Here is a 20,326-nt window from a genome sequence, read left to right as displayed (position 1 = left end):
TCTTCATACAACTCATCCAACTCAGCTTCCTGCTCGTGGGATACTTCATGCTCGGAGTCGTCATCAATGAGATCTGATGCGGAGCGGCTTTGTTAGTGCATTTCAGGACTTCTAGCTCGACGGTCACGGAGCGTCTTCTTCGATCGAAACGACCGACACGCATCTCTGTCTTCTCATGGTGTTCCGGGGATAGGTAAAGGTTGCACACGGTGTGCAAGTCGGTCCATGGGAAACATAGTGAGACACCCAGAACAGAGCTTGAATGGAGTTGTTCCAATGACTGCTATTGACCCCGGCCCAAAGGCCCTCCACGATCTTCCGATCGAAGGGTTACAAGTGTAGACGATCCTCAGGGGATAGGAATCGAGATCGAGAAACAATACCATCAAGGCTAGTGGATTGCGTGTTGAAGGGAGCCCAAAAACGGTGCTGAACCGGAGCGCAACAATTCACATCCGAACCCTATGGCTGAAATATACAATGTACCTATTGAGTCGATGCCCATGCACACTATCACCAAAAGGAGGAGTCATCTACCTTGTGACTGGAGAAACTCCTTCGAAGAAAAACAAAGTGCAAACATCCGGACCCAATACTAGATGGAAATCTATGCACAGCATGTGATCTAAAGAATATTTTTTTTTTATGCAACATTTTCGTTTTTAATGCAAAATGTTCTTTAAGTTATGCACACATTATATCATACTAATGTAATTCAGTCTGCAGTTCCTATCCAAAGTCAGAATGTCACTTTTTTGCCCTAGACAAAATATGGTCAGAAAAAAAGTGTTCACTTATAAGAGCAAGAGTCCTCACCCACCCAAGGGTGGTAAGCTTCATCATCGGGTTAGCTACTCATTGGGCTGGAACTTTAATGCCCAACAGATCCCTAAACAGGGCTCTTTTCACAAGATCGTTTTGATTCTGGTTTATATGAGTTGTCTTACCTCCTATGTTTCATATAAGAACGGTTATCAATCAAAATAGGGTAGGTTGGTAGAGAACAGTTAAAATTAATGCAAAATCCTTTTTAAAAACTATTTTTCAGGAGTACCTCTCAAGGATTAAAAACTTCAGGGAATATATGAGATAACAATGTTCGTCATAGTCTCAATAAAGGTCAACATGTTTCTTGCATTCTTCAAAAATCTATGGCAATTAATTCCTCAGGACCAAACATAACCTGAACTACAACTAGTGGCCATACTTTTTTAGCCCCTTCTCCCCCATAATATAATCCAATGAGTAATCAAAAAGATTTTTTACTTGCAACTGAGTATTCATGAACATTAAAAGACTTAAAAACAACAATGATATGAATACAAGAGTTCTCAAGGAGCTTATGTCACCCGCAGGAACCAATTCCATGCAGGGCTGGGAAAATAGGTTCTCTTGTCACATACCATACCCACTACATGCTGTGCATTTACACAGACATGAAACCAATCCAGACCGTCATTAAAGGGACCTCATGTGGAATAAGATGCCAAGAATATACAATGTCCTCCGTTATAAGTGATAACATATCACCAGTAATGTGACAACTAATCACCAGTAATAGTAATCAAATCCAATTTGTGAAACATAAATCTGTTGTTGATAAAAATATGCCCTTAGTATAAACAGATCAGTAGCTCACCCACGCCCCATTTTAACCAGTCCCCTTCTGTCCATTCAAAAACTATCTTAATCAGCGTTTGATGGCGAACAGAGTAACAACAGTCCAATAAAATTGTAAAAATGTTTATTTTTCTCTATGGAACACTTGCAACTAAAATCTACATAATTGCTATAAAAACACATTAATAAAGATTTGTCTCTGATTTACCAAATATAATAAGAAAATAAAAGTAGTTTACAGTACTTGAATGCCAGGTACATATACAGCCATTACAAATTTAAACGGTAAAAAATTAGCCCACTTGTATAAACTCCATACATTCAGTACATCAGGATCTTTTAATCACGGTGCGTTCAGTGCGAAGGGCCTCGTAATTACTATGCTGAACTTAAGTTGATAAAAGTGATTTTCTGATTCCTGACATAAGAAAATCACAAAAGCTAATAAGTACAACTTCTCCTGATTGCATTGCTTGCAGAGTGCCATCAATTAAATACTGGGCATTGATCTATGACCGACTTCAAATTTTCCATTTGACTTGATATATTTAGGTCTAACAGACCAGGGTACAGTTTGTAAACTGTTGTGCACTGGCAAATCTATATCATACCACAAAATCACCAGTAAAAAAATAACATTGTGGTTTGCTGGGAGACTGCCACAAAAAAACCTAGCGTTCTAAGACCTAATGAAAACATTGCAACTGTGTAGGTGAGATAAATAGGTGTTGCTGATTGAAATAAAATCAGCTGAATGAGAGAAGAAACCCATCTACTGTATTAACAAATATAAATACTTAACATCTCAACAAAGTCACTCAAAACAAGAGTGATATAAACAGTGTTAAACAATGGCTATTCCATACAAACGTCTATAAACATAGGGTGGGTATTTCAACTGACTAAAACCACACGTTTGATCAGGGAAATAATTTACACCTCAAGAAAGTGTACAAAACGGAAATCTGAAAAGTCTCATAATTATCCGAGCTCAGTTTATGAACACTGAAGATCCTTTTCTCAGGTTTATTCACAGTCAGTTTGGCACAGTTTTGAATACCGCCTTGCTTCTCCGAAACTGGTGCACTCTCTTGTCCTGCAAAAACAAAATTATACATTTACATATGGATGCATGAACCGATGACGTTTAAATTATTTCTCAGGTAAAGAATTGGAAATATTATCTACAATGCCATAAGCTTTGACAACATGAGGCACTTAATTTATGGCTTAACAAATTTGCATATGGTGTAAGATGGTAAAAATAAAGACTGGCTGATTTAAATTGAGTATGCTATAACTTAACACGTTTTCTCCAACTTTACATCTGATGGACGAGGAAAGGAAAAGCCACACGTCTGAAAACTCATGTACATTTTATTAGCAAGTGCTGCCTTGCCTTCTTGTATAGGATGTCGGTCCCGGACTAGACCGCATGAGACATATCACAGCTAGGCAATCTAACTTCTATCACAAGATCGGAATAGTGTGCTACACCTTATTATTTTTTTACTTCAGAGAGCAGCACATAAAACCATTACAAACTACTACTACCAACAATCCCTGGGAAAGATCAATAAAAAAAAACAGATCATGTGATTCACGAATAATCAACAACACGCGTTCCAGCCGCATACGGAGACAAAATCTCCATAGAACTGAAAGGAACTGGCCTCGTGCTCCTAAATGAACAGACAGTATTACAAAGAAGTCCCTCTCCAACCAAGGATTAAACGTGATTTGTTCTCGCTCAGAAGTTACTTTTATTAACTTTGAGACTCGTCACTTAGTTTTCTTTCTCAAATATAGGGTTTTATCTGTTTTTTGAATTAAAACATACACCTCAATTTCATTTTTGATATTTACAAAGAACAGTGTAAACAAACATTACAACATGTACATAATCCACAGACAAATAATAGTGTTTAGAAACAAGGTTGATACATAAACAAATAACTAGTCCACTGAACAGTTAATGCAGAGTTAGAACTAATACAACTAATGCGTAAGCAAATCCAAGAAGCTTGTCCGTCCTACTGTTCTTTGAGTATCGGGACCTGTTACATTCAAGTCCTTGGTACTGTGTATTTTCAAGGTCCTAGAGCGGTCAGAGTACAAATGTAAAACTCTATGGCTGCAACCATTACTTAAAGCCCAGACACTACGTTATTTAATGTAGTGATTTTATGTTGTTACTCTTGTCCTCAAGGAGAAAATGCCAACACGTTTCAACCTTCATAATCGAACCATAAGATAATTTGATTGAAGGACTTCTTAGTGCCTAGACTGTAATAGTATCTTTGTACTTGTCGTGGTCTTGTCTCTTACACGGTCCACAATTTGATCTGGAGCTCCAAGCTTGTCCAGGATCAGTTCTTCCGACAGATACATCCATGTGACGAGGGAGTCCCACGACACTATCAGGCAGAAGGAATTTTATGTAAAACAATGGGGAGTGGGCAGCCAATTGTGAATAGTGGGATTATCATATTTGTACCCTCATTCGATTTTCCAGCTCGCTTGCCAGTGGGGCCTAAATTAGACTTCAAATTCTTTTATACACAAACACTGTCGTAATTAATCCCAGACAGTCACATTCTTCCGAGGATGTAACTGATATATTAATGGATTACGCAGATTTAAAGGATGACATTTTGAGCCTTCTTACAAACAAAGAACGACCACTGCCCCCTTTAACTATCACTACAGGCTGGCCTTCAAAAAAGTAAATGACTGCCCCCTCTCTGGAGGCACTTTTAGTTGAACGTCAGGGAAAAAGCAAAATAGCAATTTTTATTTTTTATTTTTTCAATAAAGTTTGTAGTATGGTTACCCTTAGAAGATTGTTGAGGACTGGGTTAGACATCAACTTTAAAATGGCAGTGACAAGTAACTAACTGAAGCAGAAAATCTATTGAGAGCCACTGACCTTTTCATGTTGCACATGGCACATTAGTCCATTAGTAGTTGCCACAATTAATCACAGACAAGGTCCTGGTGAAAGGCCAGTTTCCCGTGCTTGTGAAGGGAAGTATTCATTTGTATTTTTTAAAAAAAAGGCCCCCACAAGCACCTGGCTATCTACAGTTGAGAGGTGGCTATACATTCCCAAAAACTGAAGCGTGGAAAAATTCGATAACTCTTTAAAGTTGATTGCAGAGGAGCAAGCACGCTTTATGAAAGGGTATGCCTCCAGGGACAAATGTATCATGCACAACTAGCTTACAGAGAAAGGAGCAGCAGAATACGTTGCTGTAGAATTTGAAAGCAGCATTTGACAGGGTGGATCACTCAACACTATAGATCCCTCTTATGACCCGACCGTCACTATCGGGGTCTGGTAATAAGAGTGATTATGCAGGTACCGAGCGGGTGCCTAGCAGTGAAGGCGGTGTGCCATTTTGCTACCACCCCACTCCCAAGACCCATGGTGTAATTAATGATTACACCCCATTGTAAACTCGGTTCCTCTCAACACGTCACACGGGGGGTCTCAGTCTTGCAGGGTCTGAAGGTAGGCGGTGGAGCCCGGGGCAAAAGTTGGGCATCGCCCAAGGAGGTAATAATTGCAGCTGAGCTGGTCGGGGGCAGGTCGGCCCTCGGAGGCGGCGATCCGTGTGGGCCAGAGATCTGCACAGCCAGAAAGGGGGGTCTAACACTGCCGGGAGCACAGTGGCAGTGGACTGTGGCCTGGCGGCATAGCGGCACCCGGGCGCTTTGAAGCCCAGACATTGATGGCGGCACATGCAGAGGAGTGAGGGGCTGGTGGCCAAAAGACTCTTGACCGGTGCACGCGACAAGAGGCCTGACGGAGGGGTGGCTGCCCTCTTGTTTGCACCCCGGAAGGGTGGAGGAGTGGCAAGGATCGTGTCGACTTACCTACCTGACCGGTGACTGGTTTGTGTACGTGAGCTCGGGGCCTGGCTGAGGGACCGGAGTGAATTACTTGGTGACGCTGGGATCCTGCAGGAAGACTGGGGGTGCGGCTGTCGCTCTCTCCGCTGATGATCTCGACGGAGGGGGGCGAGCACTGGAATTGAACAATTAGCCACATTGAGGGGCCCGGCGTGCAGTAGGGGACGGACTAGAACGCACGTCCACGACCCAAGAGAGGCGGAGGACGGGTGCTGGTGGATGACACGGCTGGACTGCAGGTGGGTGTCCCTGATCGCGGCCCACGATGACGAGATGCGGGAGTGGTAGTGGATCTGCGAAACATGGCCCCATTGACAAGTTCACGGAGCCCGGTGGAGGGGCCGGGGGCAATCTAAACCCGGGGCCGGACAACGCGGCGCTGATGGCAGCCATAACCCAATCCAGGGATATGTTGGATACGTAGATAGGGGCTGTGGGAGCGGACGTTACCCTACTGTGTCAGGACTTGCGCAACGCTGTGGCCCGCATCACGGAGGCAGAAACCAGAATCTCGGGAGTGGAAGACGATGTGGCGACCCTGAAGCGCAAGGTCGCTAGCATGCAGAGTATTCTGAAGAACCTAGCACTCCTAGCAGAGGATGCGAAAGGGCAGGCCCGGCGGAGCAACCTGCGCTTTGTTGGGCTCCCGGAGGGCTGCGAGAAGGGCAGCATGGAGACCTTCTTGGCCCAGTGGTTGGAGAGTTGGCTCCCCATGACTCCCGATCGCGCTGCTTTGTGATAGAACGGGCACAAAGGGCCCTCGTCCAGAAGCCACCAGTGGGGGCCCGGCCTCGGCCTGCAATTGCCAAATTGTTGAACTATCATGACACCGACGCCATCTTGCGGCAGGCTCGGGCGAAGGAACCCCTCATGTATGAAACTCAACGGATTCTTATTTTTCTGGATTATACGAGACTAGTGCAACAGCAGAGGCAGTCGTTCATGGCAGCGAAGGCGCGCCTTCGGGACCTCAAGCTCCCCTATGCTTTACTTTGCTTTACTTTATCCGGCCCGCCTACGGGTGGTGTTCCAGTCTCACAGCCACTATTCTGATACTCCGGAGGAAGCATTCCAGTGGACAGATGAGACAGTGAGGGTGAATACCCCGCCGGGCATGGACTCCGATTCTTCGCAGAGTGGGGCACGGTCACAAACAGCCAAAGGGTCCCAGAGCAGGGGGAATTGGTGTTCCAGATCCCGGAGGCGCTCCAACTCAGGAGGGGCTGCAGGGGGGTGGGGGGGCGGGGATGTTACTGATCCACCGATAGTAGATCCTTGAACTACAGGCACAAGAGCGGTGGAAACTTTAATGTCAATGTGATGCTACAAGTGCTCAATATGTCTGGGACGCCACTGTAGAGACACTCTGGGAGAGGGCAGTGGTTGATGGAACTCTTGGTACATGCTGAATGCGTTCTCGTGGGGCATTGGGGTGGGGGGAAGATATCTGAGGGCGTGATTCCCTCCCTTTTTTCCTAGTGCTTAGGGGTCTGTTTTAGGGGTGTTGGGTGCATGGGCAGGTTGAGGGATATCCATTGGTGTGGACAGCCTCTGGTCCTACGTTTAGGGCTGGAGACTGTCTCTACCGCGACAGGTACTTCAGTGTTTTTGAGGTATGGGGAGGGGAGGGGGGTGGGGTTGGTCTTTAGTGTTTGTTTGGGTTGAGTCGCACGATAGTCAAAGGGTTTACATGGTTCAATGGCATGCACCTCCGTGGCCTATCCTTTCCTAGCTTCAGGATGGCAGATGCAGGAAATAGGGCGTTAGGTCCCAGGGCATCCCTTCGAGTCATTAGCTGGAATGTGAGGGGATTGTTGGACAAAGTGAAGAGGGGGGCTGTGTTACGGCAGGCGAAAAGGGAGCGTGCAGATATCCCGCTATTGCAGGAAACTCACCTGCTAGGTAATAAGACACTTGGCTTACAGCGTTTTGGCTACCAACAGGTTTACCATGCGGGGTTTGTCCAGGGCTCCTAGGGAGTGGCCATATTGATGCACCGCAGACTCTCCTATGTTCACTCCACCTAATGGGTGGATCAGCAGGGCAGGTATATCTTTATTAGAGGTATGGCAGGAGGAGACCCTGGTCTTAGGCAGTGTATATGCCCCATCTCCCCTGCAGTGGTCATTGGTGGAGAAGGTCTTTGCCGTCTGGGCGGATATTCCGGAGACGCCAGCGGTGGTGGGAGGGGACTGGAATGATGTCATGGATGGACTGGCAGACCGATGTAGGCCTGGGGGTGGGCGGCCAGCCGGACTGTCCACCAAACTGGGGGACATGGTTCGCAGCCTTGACTGGGTGGACACATGGCGTTATCTAGATGAGCGGGGGCAGGAATACACGTACCTGTCTGCAGTCCACAAATCTTTCTCCAGAATAGATTATATCTTTGTCCCACGAGCAGTGATTGGCAGGGTGGAGTCAGCGGCGATACTGGCACGGGGGCTCTCGGATCATTCCCCTGCCACAATAGACTTTACTTTAGATAGAAGGCGACAGCCACTCCGATGGCGCCTCTCTACATGGCATCTTCAGAACGAGGACTATTAGAAACATATGGGGGAGGCCATTGCATATTTCTGGGTGGAGAATGTTGGCTCTGTCTTAGATGCGGGGACGGTGTGGGAGGCCCTGAAGCCCACGTTGCGGGTAGTAGACATTGCGCTGTGGAAGCGTAGGGCAGACTTGGTCCGGGCCGCAGCGGATATTGAGACACTGAAGCGCCGCTGTAGTGTAGATGGTGACTGTCAGATGGTGGGGCAACTCCTCTTGGCACAGCAATCTTATGCGTCCCTGTTGCTGGAAAAGGCGCGTCTGGTATGGCTGGCGACGCGCAGCAGGATTTACCAGTGGGGAGACAAGTCGGGGACGATGTTACATCGGCTCTGCCAAAATGCATTCCAGGCGCAGACCCTACCGGACTCTTGGACGCTGCTGGGGACACGATTACAGACCCGAGGGAGTTGGCTGACAGCAGTGCGGCGTACTATGCTGTTCAGTATGCCCCGAACGAATGCCTTCCGGCAGACATGGTAGACAAATTCATAGCGGATTTGCCACTGCGTGCGGTGACAGACGAGGTGCCCGAGCGCCTCGAGCTCCCACTGATGGAGGAGGAATTGGGAGGGGCTTTGGGGGAAACTTAACACCGGGAAGGCTCCAGGACCCAATAGGTTTCCAAGTGAGTTTTATAAGTAATACCACCTAAAGTTAGGTGCCCATTATAGGGCGGCATTAGAAGAAGCCAGGGAACGCGGAAGCCTCCCAGCAGATTAGAGACATCCACAAACCAGGCAGGCCTCCGGAGCAGCATGTGTCCTACAGACCCATATCTCTCCTCAATGTGGAGGCAAAGTTTTAGCTAATGCGCAGGCCAATCACCTCTTGCCCCACATTGCGGGACTCGTCCACCCAGATCAGGCCGGGTTCATGCCCCATAGGGCGACTAGGCACAACATTCGTATGGCCCATGTTGCGGTGGCAGCAGCTCGAGATATCGGGGGGCAAGCGGCACTTCTCCTTGCGGACGTGGACAGGGCCTTCGATTCCCTGAGCTGGGTTTACCTGTTTGCGCTTCTGCCTCGGCTGAACCTAGGGCCTCGCTTCCTGTCATATTTACGACTCTTGTACACAGACTTGACAGCCTCGGTTAGGGTGGCGGGGGGGTGTGTCCTCCAGATTCTCTATTGGACGCGGCACAAGGCAGGGCTGCCCCCTATCGCCGTACCGGTTTGCCTTGGCCATGGAGCCGTTGGCGGCTTGGGTGCGCATAGACGCACAGCTTCGTGGTTTTGAATGGGAGAGGGGCCTATCGGATAGAATCGCCTTATATGCCGATGATATCCTGTTCTTCCTCACGAATCTTAGCAAGCCGGGCCGAGGCTGCTTGAGATTATGCAGATATTTGGCGAAACTTCTGGGCTATATCTGAATCCGCTGCCCCCTCCCCTCAAATGTGCAGCGCATAATTAAGTCATTTGAACTATGTTCAATAGATGACAATTTCTCCACACATGTACCAAATGCGTCCTCTATCATAGACTGTATTTTGGGGCAAAGTCCTCAAAGTTAACATTGTGGGCGCAATCTTTAGGCGCTTTATGCTCACTGCCCTTTGCACTGGAGGAGAGGTCTGAATGATACTTTAATTTGGGAATCAACTGCACAGGGGCTGCATCAGGCTCTTCTTTTAATGCTTGGGGGTCCGAAGACCATAACTGAGTGGAGAGTTCACTGGCTGGTGGACTTCTGAGACTATCACTACCCAGGTGGTCCCATCTGACTGGGTCTCATCGCTCATCCCGGTGGTGGTACCTCGTTTGGAGGCCGCTCAGTGTGAGGAAACTATGTTAGACTCTGGGCAACGGATGACATTAACACAGATAAATGGAAAGAAATAACACCTTTTCGTCATTTAATTTATTTGCAGAACTCTAGATATCATTGAGGATTATTTTAATATCACAGTGACGGCTGCTTATGAACAAACAAAAAAAAAAAAGAGTATAGTTTATAATGATTCTTAATCAGACCAATGCAAACCCAGTTAGAGACTGATAGGGAAATATGACCGGGGAAGTGAATTATTTATAAAATTCTGAGTGTCTCAGAAAGAATACATGCTCCCCAGATAAACTGGTGTTTGTTCTACCTTCTACAGATAACTGGACTATAATATCTGATATTAAATGACCCTGTACAGATGCACTAAAAGACTGGTCAACATAAATTGGCTATATATTGTGCAGCAACTTTTTGCGATCAGTCTTTTATTTTGCGATGAGCCCTATGTACTAATAAATTGCATCCCAAACTGTCGAGTTGTTATGCTAGCAGTGTTTTTTTTATAGCATGCTTATCACCTATGGGGTATCAAGGCACTTGGTACTGGTGTGTTAGCCCAGCAACAGAAGGCTTACTCTGAAATAAAAATGGTGATGTGCAAATGCTAATATTTGCTGACACCCGAATTCCACAAGTTTATAGGCCATATAGTTTTATCAGTAAAACTGAATGTCAGTGGAAATGCTTGTGGTCATGTAAATGAAAAATCTTGCTCAGAAAACCTCAGAAACAAGTAGATGTGTGTAGGTTATAAAGTTCTAAGTAAACTAAGAATTATAATCACTCTCTAGTCAATGATGCATTTATAATGTGAAAGGTTGACATTTATTGAGATTGTCTTAAAGGTTAGTGGACTAGCCAACATGTTTCACGCTTTGTGCAGCGCATAGCCCTGGGGCTTTTTCGAAGCTGTATATAATTAGTGTGGCAATGTAAATACAATAAATTCATTCTAACAAATAAAGCATATTTACAATAAAAAGTATAAATCCTAATCATAAGGGGTTGACAAAGGAGAAAAACAGACAGAAAATGAAAAAGAGTACAAACTTGCCATTATTATATGATATTAAATTTTATGTCAATACATGTGTGTTGCACTGCAAACCGTGCCATCCAATAATTCTGTATACAATAGATGGAAGTCTTTGTTAACAGTTATTATTAGGTGGTGAGGAGCCTGTGTCTGTGGTGAGGAGCATGTGTCTGTGATTGTGAAAAGCTAAGAATTGAGGGGCAGTGCACTCGGGGAGTATTTTTCCAAAAGTAAGCTACGGGATGCTAACTGGCGACAAAGCATACGAGCTAAAGGACTGGTGAGAGATAGTATACTGATGAATCCTACCTAATGTCTAAAGCAGTCGAGATTAAATGGCATCAAAATAATTATCCATAAAGGTTCAAGAAGCTGAACCGGTCTGTCTGTAGGGGCAGAGGACATTGGTATTAAAATGGCCAGCAGCGAGGGATAGCTAAGCGTGGGCGGGTGCTTAGCTGAGAAGGTAACAGGTCTCTGCGGTCCGGACTCTGGGAGAAAACTTGCCTTGCGGTCTAATGTACGTGACAATGGTTAAAGTGAAAGGCTTATTATGAAACTACAGGCGGTGACATATGTGGGATGAGGTGGCAGACTTAGTGGCTATACTGGAACTGTGTGAACTGAGAACATAATGAAATGTATTATTGGTAATGATGCTTTGTGTTGACATAAGGTGCGTCCTCAGCATAGAAAAGTGCAAAGGAAATACCATTCATTACAAGTATTATCCAATCAAATTCAAATCGAAACGCATTTCTCCATACAATGGTCTATCTAGGTTTCAAGGATACAAACCCATGGCAGTATTAACAATAGCAAGGAGATAGGTGGTAACCACAAGTATAAAAAGATGCACCTTTGCACTTGTTCTCGAATGTTATACTAGTTAAGTCATGGTAAGCTGTGAGTAACATTACAAAATAAATAAATAGCCACAGTAAAGAGTACTGGTAAATAGGTAGTGTGCATTTTTCACTTGTTCTCAAAGGTTATTCTGAATGAGATACAATACAGAAGAAAACGCGAAAAGCAGGAATGGTTTATCGGTGTCATTAACTGCAGTCTTCTGGAGTCATATTTTAGCTTGTGGTCGTATGAGGTCCTGGTTTTTTAATTGGAAAATAAAAGTGGTTGCTCGTATAATGATGTCTATTCAACAGTCATCCTGCAGGGCAGCTATTTTTCTCTAGTGACTGTAGAGAGATATTGCTGTTCTTGATCTTATATTCATCCATATCTAATGTTTATGTTATACTGCCACATGGGTGTAGAGGTGTGTGATGCCTGTAGTTATTGTCATGCTACCCAGGTCTAATAGGTGTAGTGGTCAAAAAGACCTATTAAAAAACAGAGCTAGAAGAAACAAGGAGTATTCGCCTTAAGTGTTACTAGTGATGTGAACTTTAGCAGGTATATAGTAGAGTAAAAAGGTATCCATCTTTCAGACTTTTAATAGTTCCTTTTTTTCCTTCTTTTTTTTAAATAAGCCAGTTTGGGTGCCCTGCAACCAATAGTGCATCTCAGCGTCTTTATTCAGGCCTTTGCACATGGTTTCCAGTTTTATAACCATTTCACTTGATCTTTTCCTCATTCGTATTTCCCGGCTGTCACCTCTTGAGGGTAGGACGCTGGCTTTTTTTTTGGTAGTGCCAATTTAAGGGCACATCATGCAAAAAGTACAGACGACCCTCATTGGTTGATATTAATAATCTCAAGTGCTCTATTGTCGATAGCGTTAGCAAGCGGCTTAGGTTTATCAGAGGGTAGTGTTCAGCATTTGTCTTACACACAGTCAATAAATGAAACCCACACTTAAGAAGGTCAATCCAAGACCACTTTAGAAAAATAACACAGATTGTTATTAATTTTAGACACCAACATAATCAATATCAAATAAGTACATGGAGAGTTATGAACTTTTGCAGTAGTCAAAAAAACTCGAATAACGGTTTTGAGGTATGAGCCTCTAACGCAGTAATGTTATCCTAGGGTAGAAACATACACTGCAAAGATGTATTCGGAGCGAACTTGAGATACCTTTAGATACAAAAGGTGCTTGAGGGCCAAGTTCCAAAAAACCACCAGCAGTTTGGGCTTATCTGCCCTGGGAAGTCCGGGTACAGAGGTGCTGGTCATGTTGGCAGCCTCAAGCACTATACAGTAAAGTCAATGGCAAAAAAGAACCTGCACAATAAGGCTGCAAGGGGGTTGCTTGGAGAACAAGTGCAGCAGAACCCGAACAGGGGGTGGGGGGTTGACACAGTCGGTTTCCGTGAATGCGGGCTGGTGGGCTTGGGTGCAGAGGTGCTTTGGCCAGCAGGTCACTGTAGGTAAAGACTCTCACTTGGATTTAGTGACCTGGAGATGGAGAGAAAACAGGACAGTAGAGATACTCTCAGGGATGGCCTCAGTGATACTGACATACCTTGTCAGCAGGTCGGTTTTGGTGTCGGTGGTGCCTTGATTGGACACTCAACAAGCCTTGGTTGCAGCAAATGCTCTGGGTCCCAGGGTACTGGTGCTGGGCGACTCCGAGGGCCTGGAGTCTCCAAACTTGGTAGGGAGATGGATCTAACCTCCTGGAGCAGCAAAGACTTAATATTCCTGGTAAGATGCACCCTCAGTGGAATCGATGGTTGTCAAGTGGAGGTACAGGGCAAGTGCGGTTGTCAAGTGGAGGTACAGGGCAAGCGCTGTCCGTACCTGAAGCTGCAGGGGGGATGGCTACTCCACCCCAAAGGAGATGCTGCTTGGTTGTTGTAGCGCTGGACAGTCCTCCAAAGGCTTGGGAGGACGCATAGCCTTCAGACAAGCTTGGTCGGTACAATTGTCGAGGTACCAGAGCAAGGCAGAGTTTTGTGCCAAGTTCAGGGTAAGTCCTCAGTTCTTGCGGAGATTGCTCTCTTCTATCCTCAGGTAGACAAATGTAAGTTCCTGGTGTCGGGGGCCCACTAACTACTGAATTTATGGGCGTGTAGGTTAGTAGTCAATGGGCTACTTCCTCTGGGGGTGACCACACCCCCTATATGACCATGTCCTGTGGGGAGTGGGCATAATCCCGCTCGGAGTTCCTAGTTTCGCCAAAAACAATGATGAAACCCTTCCTCGACAAGTAGGGAGGTCCACATTCTTAGAAGAACACCAAATGCATAATCTCTTCCATTTGAAGGAATAAGCGAAGCAAGTGGAAGGACGCTTAGCCTCCTTGAGGATCTCCAGGCAGTCTTGAGGCTGGTTTAAGTGTCCATACTGTACTAACTCAGGACCTATGCAGCGAAAATCAAAGAGGAGAGATGGGGGCGAACCATCTAGTCTCCGAACTTTGTTAACAGGTCCGGTCTGCAGGGTAGCTTGAGATGTGCCCGCTGCACCGGTGAAGCAGGTCTGGAAACCACCATTAGACCTGCCACTCCGAAGCTATGAGGATTATCATGGTTTTGGAGTACGACAGTTTGATTAAGACTGTTGGGATTTGGGGAATCGGTGAAAAGGCGTAAAGAAATTTGCCAGACCAGTCGATCCGTAGGGCATTACCCAATGTCTCTTGATTGTTGTACCTGAAGGCGAAGGTGTGGCATTTTTTTATTTTCCACTGTGGCAAATAGGTCGATAGAAGGTGTGCCCAAGAATCGGAAGATAGTTTGAACGACGCCATCGTACAAGACCCATTTGTGGTTGCCGTGAAGAGCGTCTACCTGTAGATTTTGGACTCCATGGGAGGCGAGTTGCTGTTATCTCCAGATTCCTGGCCAAGAGACATTTCCACATTGTCTGGGCTTCTAGAGACAGCCCCCTGGACTTGGTGCCCCCCAGCTTGTTCAGGTAGTACAAGGTGGTTGTATTGTCCTTATGAACAAGCAGGGTGTTGTTCATGAATGAGGGGTTAAAGGTCTTGAGTGCTAGATGAACTTCATGGAGCGAGAGAAGATTGATATGATACGACATCCCTCTGAGACCATGAACCTTGATTCTGGATGCGATCCATCTGGGCTTCCCATCCCAATAGGGATGCATCCGTTACTATTGTCCGAGAGGGGACCTGCTGGCGAAAAGGCATAAGGCATGAGACAGACGACAGATAGGACAACACCTAACACCATTAGAGGGACTGTGTCGCTTGTATGGAGAGCATGTTCCCAGTTACCTATCAGTTGGTCCCATTGGTCCTTGTTAGACCTGTCAGCCCTAGGGTGGTCTTTCCCTATTTCTTTCGCCTTGCCTCATCTTTTCCACCTTTTTTTTGTTGGCCTTAGGTCTCCGGGCACCTTGCCATTGCTAATCAATGCGAAGGTGCAGGTGCTCTCTACTTCAAAAATGGCTGCCACTGGCCCCTGCTACTGCGGCGTGGTCTTTTTAGCCGCACTCTAGTTGCCAGGAGCTGGCTGGAACCTCTGAACATTGTAGCCATTCCAGCCTGCCTTGCCTGCCCACAGTTAAGAGTAGGGAAGCTCCTGGAACCTTCTAGAATAGGGGCGGAGCCTGTTTTTCCCGCCTTAGAGGGTGGTCACCTGACCTGGGCATATATAAAGATAGGGGGGAAAGTTTTTAGTCAGTTGGGGCTTCACTGACCTGGGGGACCCTACGCAGGAGATTTAGGCGGTAGGGCCTAGTCAGAAACCTATACCACTGGGGGTGACAGGGTTTAGGCGCTGCCCACCAAGCTGTGTGAGGAACACTGAACTAGGCCACTGATCTGGCCCAGCAGAGGGCAACCCAGGGACCACCTGCAGAGGAAACCTGTCAGCAGCCTTTAACTCACCCTCCCCCGCTTCAAGAAACAAGGAACCTGCTTCTACAAAAGGGCGCCAGAACCACCAAGCACCAAGAACAAGCCCAACTGTCTGACTGTCTCTTGTTAACTGTGGGGAATAGCTTCTACCGCCTTCTTTTGCAAAAGGATGTTTACTTCCGCCCTTAGTAACTTGAGAAGGTAAGAGGACAGCTTTGGTGGAATGGACAGCGCTGGGGTGATAAACCCGAGAAAATAACCATACTTTACAATACTCAGAAACCCGACGTCTTGTGGGATACTTAGCCAATATGTTAGGTAATGTGAGATGCTTCCCTCTACCAAAGTGGAACACAGAAGAGGGGGAAACTAGGACTCATGGTTTTGTGGATGATGGTTACTTACCCCTATGGGTGGGCTGTTCAGCTGAGCATCCTCGTTTGTTTTCTCTGCGTTTGGTAAGGTCTCTGATGTTGCTGTTGAGATCTACCTGGAAGCCAATGAAGAAAACAAGTTACTTACCTGTAACTTTAGTTCCCCAGTATTGGTAACTTTCATAGATTCCCATGCTTTGTAACATTCCCCGTCGTCGGAATGGGAGTCTCGGAAACAAAAATACCATAGCTGTAGGTACAAAAGACAATGGAAAAAGGCCTAGGCCTCATTCCCTTTTGTAGCATATCACCCTCTTTGTATAAAAGAGACCAAACTTTGGCATCAGCCAATCAGAAGTGCCTCACCACTTAGAACCTTCCTGAAGGAACCTTAGATTTTCGAAGCCGTTGTGTACTTAGACACCATATCTGTAGTAGGCTGAGCTTTCCTCGGGGAGGTGGGTGGGCGCATGGGAATCTATGAAAGTTACCAATACTGGGGAACTAAAGTTAAAGGTAAGTAACTTGTTTTCTTACCCAGGTATTGGAACTTTCATAGATTCCCATGCTTTGTATCAGAATAGCAAGCAGTTGGCAAGATCATCACATTTTGCATCGTAAATTATAGCAATAGACAACATGACTTTAGATACAAAATGTGAAAGACGGAAGGTGGGAAAGAAAGGAAAGCTCACCCTTAGTGGAAGAGGTTCCTCAGGACAGCCTGTCCGATTGCTGCAACATCCTGTTGCAGAGATTCCAAGCAGTAATGCTTGGTAAAGGTGTGAACGCTGCTCCAGGTAGCAGCTCTGCAAATATCCTTAATCTGCACCCCCGCGAAGAGGGCTGTTGAAGAAGCCACAGATCTTGTGGAATGTGCTCGGATCTTTCCAGTCAGAGGTTTTCCTGCAGCCTTGTGACAATGTAGAATGGCACTCGTGATCCATCTTGAAACACCCTGTTTGGAGAGCGGAAGGCCCTTATTAGGACCCCCGAAGGCTACAAATAGTTGAGAAGATTTTCTAAAACCTTTAGTACGTTCCAAATAGAATTTTAAGCATTGTTGCACATCCAACGAATGCAATGCTTTTTCTGCTGGCGTAGAAGGTTGAGGGAAGAACGTCTTCAGAATAACCGGTTCATTCAAGTGGAAATCCGAGGGAACCTTTGGCATGAACCTAGGATTAGTCCTCATGATCACAGTGTTTCTCTTGAATTGAAGGAAAGGCTCTTGGATGGTCAAAGCCTGTAATTCTCTAACACGCCTAGCCGACGTGAGAGCAAGGAGGAGAGCCAATTTCCACGAAAGATATTTCATGTCAGAACGATGGACTGGTTCAAATGGACCGTTCATGAGTTGAGAAAGGACCAGATTCAAATGCCATGTAAGAGGGGGCGGTTTCACTGGTGGATAGACCCTGAAAAAGCCCTTAAGAAATTGTTTGATTATCCTGGAAGACCACAAGGAAGGACCGGATCCTGTCCTTCTGAACCGTGACAAAGCAGCCAAATGGACCTTAATTGATGAATGAGCTAGTCCCGACTTGGCCAAGGACAGCAGGTAAGGTAGGATCTGATGAGGCTTGGAATTGAAAGGATCAATGCTTTGTTTCCTACACCAACAACAAAATATTTTCCACTTAAGGCGGTAAGTCCTGTTCGTTGAAGGAGCCCTTGCTTGAGATAGAACTTTCTTAATCTCCTTTGACAAGGGCAGGTTCATAAACTCTCGCTGTTCAGGAGCCATGCAGTCCGGTGTAACGAATGTGGATCTGGGTGCCAAATTTGTCCGTCGGACATCGTGAGAAGGTCCAGCAGAATCCTCAAAGGTAAGGGAGGAGCTACCGACAACAGATGGAGCTCTGTGTACCAGAACTGCCTCGGCCAAGCCGGGGCTATCAGGATCATCCTGCACGGCTCCACCTTGAGTTTCCTGATCAGTCGTGGTATCAGAGGAATGGGAGGAAAAGCGTAGACAGAGGTCTTCGACCAAGTTATCGAAAGCGCTTTACCCAGTGAATCTCGATGGGGAAGCTTGCTTGCGTAAGACCGGCATTTCTTGTTGGTCGGAGTGGCAAAAAGATCGATGTCCGGCCTGCCCCACAGGCTGAAGACCTGTTCTAAGACTCTCTGATTCAACTCTAATTTGTGGCTGATCGAGGATGACCTGCTCAGTCTGTCGGCGTTTTCGTTTAGGACGCCCGGCAAGTGTTCTGCCTTCAGTGACATCCTGTGGAGGATCGCCCATTCCCAGACCTGCTGAGCTTCTTGCGACAATGGGCGCGATCTGGTTCCTCCTTCCTTGTTCACATAGTGCATGGCCGTGGTGTTGTCCGTCCTGATAAGCACTTGTGAACCTTCCAGGCGAGGAAGGAAAGCTTGTAGAGCCAGTCGTATCGCCCTGAGTTCCAACAGGTTGATGTGGAGGCGTTTCTCCTGGGGTGACCAGTGACCGCTGACATGTAGGTCCTGCATCACTGCTCCCCAACCCTCCAATGATGCGTCCGTTGTTACCACTTGTGGAGACGGGTCGTTTGCGAAGGATAGACCTTGGGACAAGTTGTTTTGATCTGTCCACCATAAGGCCGCTTTCTTCATTCCTGGAGTGACCTTCACCCTGTCCTCGAATGAACCGTGGACCTGTTTCCACTGATTGTCTAGTTGCTCCTGTAAAGGACGCATCTTCAGTCTGCAATGGGAAATTAGTGGGATACATGACGATATTACTCCCAGCAGAAACTTGTAGTGGCGTACTGAAAGAGACTTTCTTGTTTGTAAGTCTTGGGCCATGCTTTGTAATTTCTGTCTCCTTTCCGGAGTAGGAAAAGCTCTTGAGAGCTTCGAATCCAAGATGGCTCCCAGGAAACGAGCTCTTCTGGACGGGGCCAGGCAAGACTTCTCGTTGTTTAGAGTGAGTCCCAAGTTCTGAAATAAATTGGAACACGCTTGAACAGGCTTCAGCGCTGCTTCTCTGGACGGAGCTTTCAGTAACCAGTCGTCCAGGTAGGGGAAGACCTGAAAGTGGTGTTTTGGCAGGAAAGCTGCTACTGGCGCCAGCACCTTTGTGAAAATCCTTGGGGCTGAGCGGAGTCCAAAGGGTAGAACCCTGAACTGGTAATGGCTCTTGGCTACTGTGAATCGCAGAAACCTTCTGTGCGCTGGGTGAATCGGAACGTGGAAACAGGCATCCTCGAGATCGAGCGTGGCTAGGAAATCCCCCGGGCTGATAAGCTTCAAGATGTCCAGGAGAGACACCATCCAGAAGTACAGAGAGATGAGATAGGTGTTTAGTCCCCTGAGGTCTAAAATGGGGCGCCACTTCTCTAGCGTCTTCCTCACCAGGAAGAACCCGGAATAAAATCCTTGAGCCATTTGGAGTGAGGGAACCGGCTTTATCGCTCCCTTCCGGAGCATCTGTTGAACTTCGAGCCGAAGGAGACGCTGGTATTTCGATGGAGTAGCTGCCGGGGGCTTGGGTGGAGGGACTTGCGTGAATTCCAAGGTATGCCCTTTCCGAATGATGTTGAGCATACAACGGTCCGAAGTTATCCTGGACCAGTTTTGAAGGTATTTGTTGACCCTGCCTCCAACTGATGACTTCCTGAAGGAGGGTCCAGTAGGAAGAGCCAGGAGGCCGCTAATGGCGCTTGGACGAATCCCGTCCTCGTCCAGCCTGCTTTCCTATATTGTAAGGCCTGGAGTAATTGGTAGACTGGCCCTGCCGCTGCTGATAAGGCTGATGGTATTGCTGGGAACCTGAGCCCGTGGTGGAATAGAGTTGCAGTTGGAAGGATCTTCTGTAATTACCACCCCTGCCTCTGGGTCCCTTGAAAGGAGACTTTCTGTATTGAAGGGTCCCCAAGGACCTGGCAGTCTCTGTGTCCTTCTTTATGTCCTGCAGGGTCTCGTCAATGAGTTTGCCGAACAATGCTTCTCCATCAAAGATGGGAAGTCCAAGACCTTGTTCTGGATCTCAGGCCGAAACCAAGTAGCCTTAAGCCATCCTTGGCGACGGAGTACTGCCGCTCCAGCCAATGAACGGAATGCCGTTGTTGCAATATCCATTGCACAGTCGATGATTTCCATCGACGTCGCCTCTCCTTCCTGTAAAATCTTCTTCGCCTCAGATGTAGATTCCGGAGGCAGCTGGTCAAGGTACGGGGCGACATCGCACCAGAGCTGGCGGTAGTACCTACCCAGGATCGCTAGGGCATTATCCGCTTGCACCAGCAAACTTGCCATAGATGAGATTCTCTTTCCCACGTGATCCAACCTCCTCTCTTCCTTGTCCGGAGGAGTTGTTAG

At 46.7% G+C, this 20,326-nt stretch overlaps 1 protein-coding gene across 1 annotated transcript in view; it reads right to left on the bottom strand.

Annotated features, from left to right (window-relative positions):
• Positions 1-1,727: 1,727 nt before the first annotated feature.
• Positions 1,728-20,326, bottom strand: part of DAZL (deleted in azoospermia like) — a 787,422-nt gene continuing 768,823 nt past the window's right edge. Inside the window, exon 11 of the mRNA XM_086940080.1 lies at positions 1,728-2,716. Coding sequence (XP_086796206.1) covers positions 2,657-2,716 — 60 coding nt within the window. The 3' untranslated portion in view covers positions 1,728-2,656. The remainder of the gene's footprint in view (positions 2,717-20,326) is intronic.

Source organism: Lissotriton vulgaris, chromosome 10, assembly GCF_964263255.1.
Source record: "Lissotriton vulgaris chromosome 10, aLisVul1.2, whole genome shotgun sequence".
Classification (NCBI taxonomy): domain Eukaryota; kingdom Metazoa; phylum Chordata; class Amphibia; order Caudata; family Salamandridae; genus Lissotriton; species Lissotriton vulgaris.
This window is presented reverse-complemented; position numbering and strand designations above follow the sequence as displayed.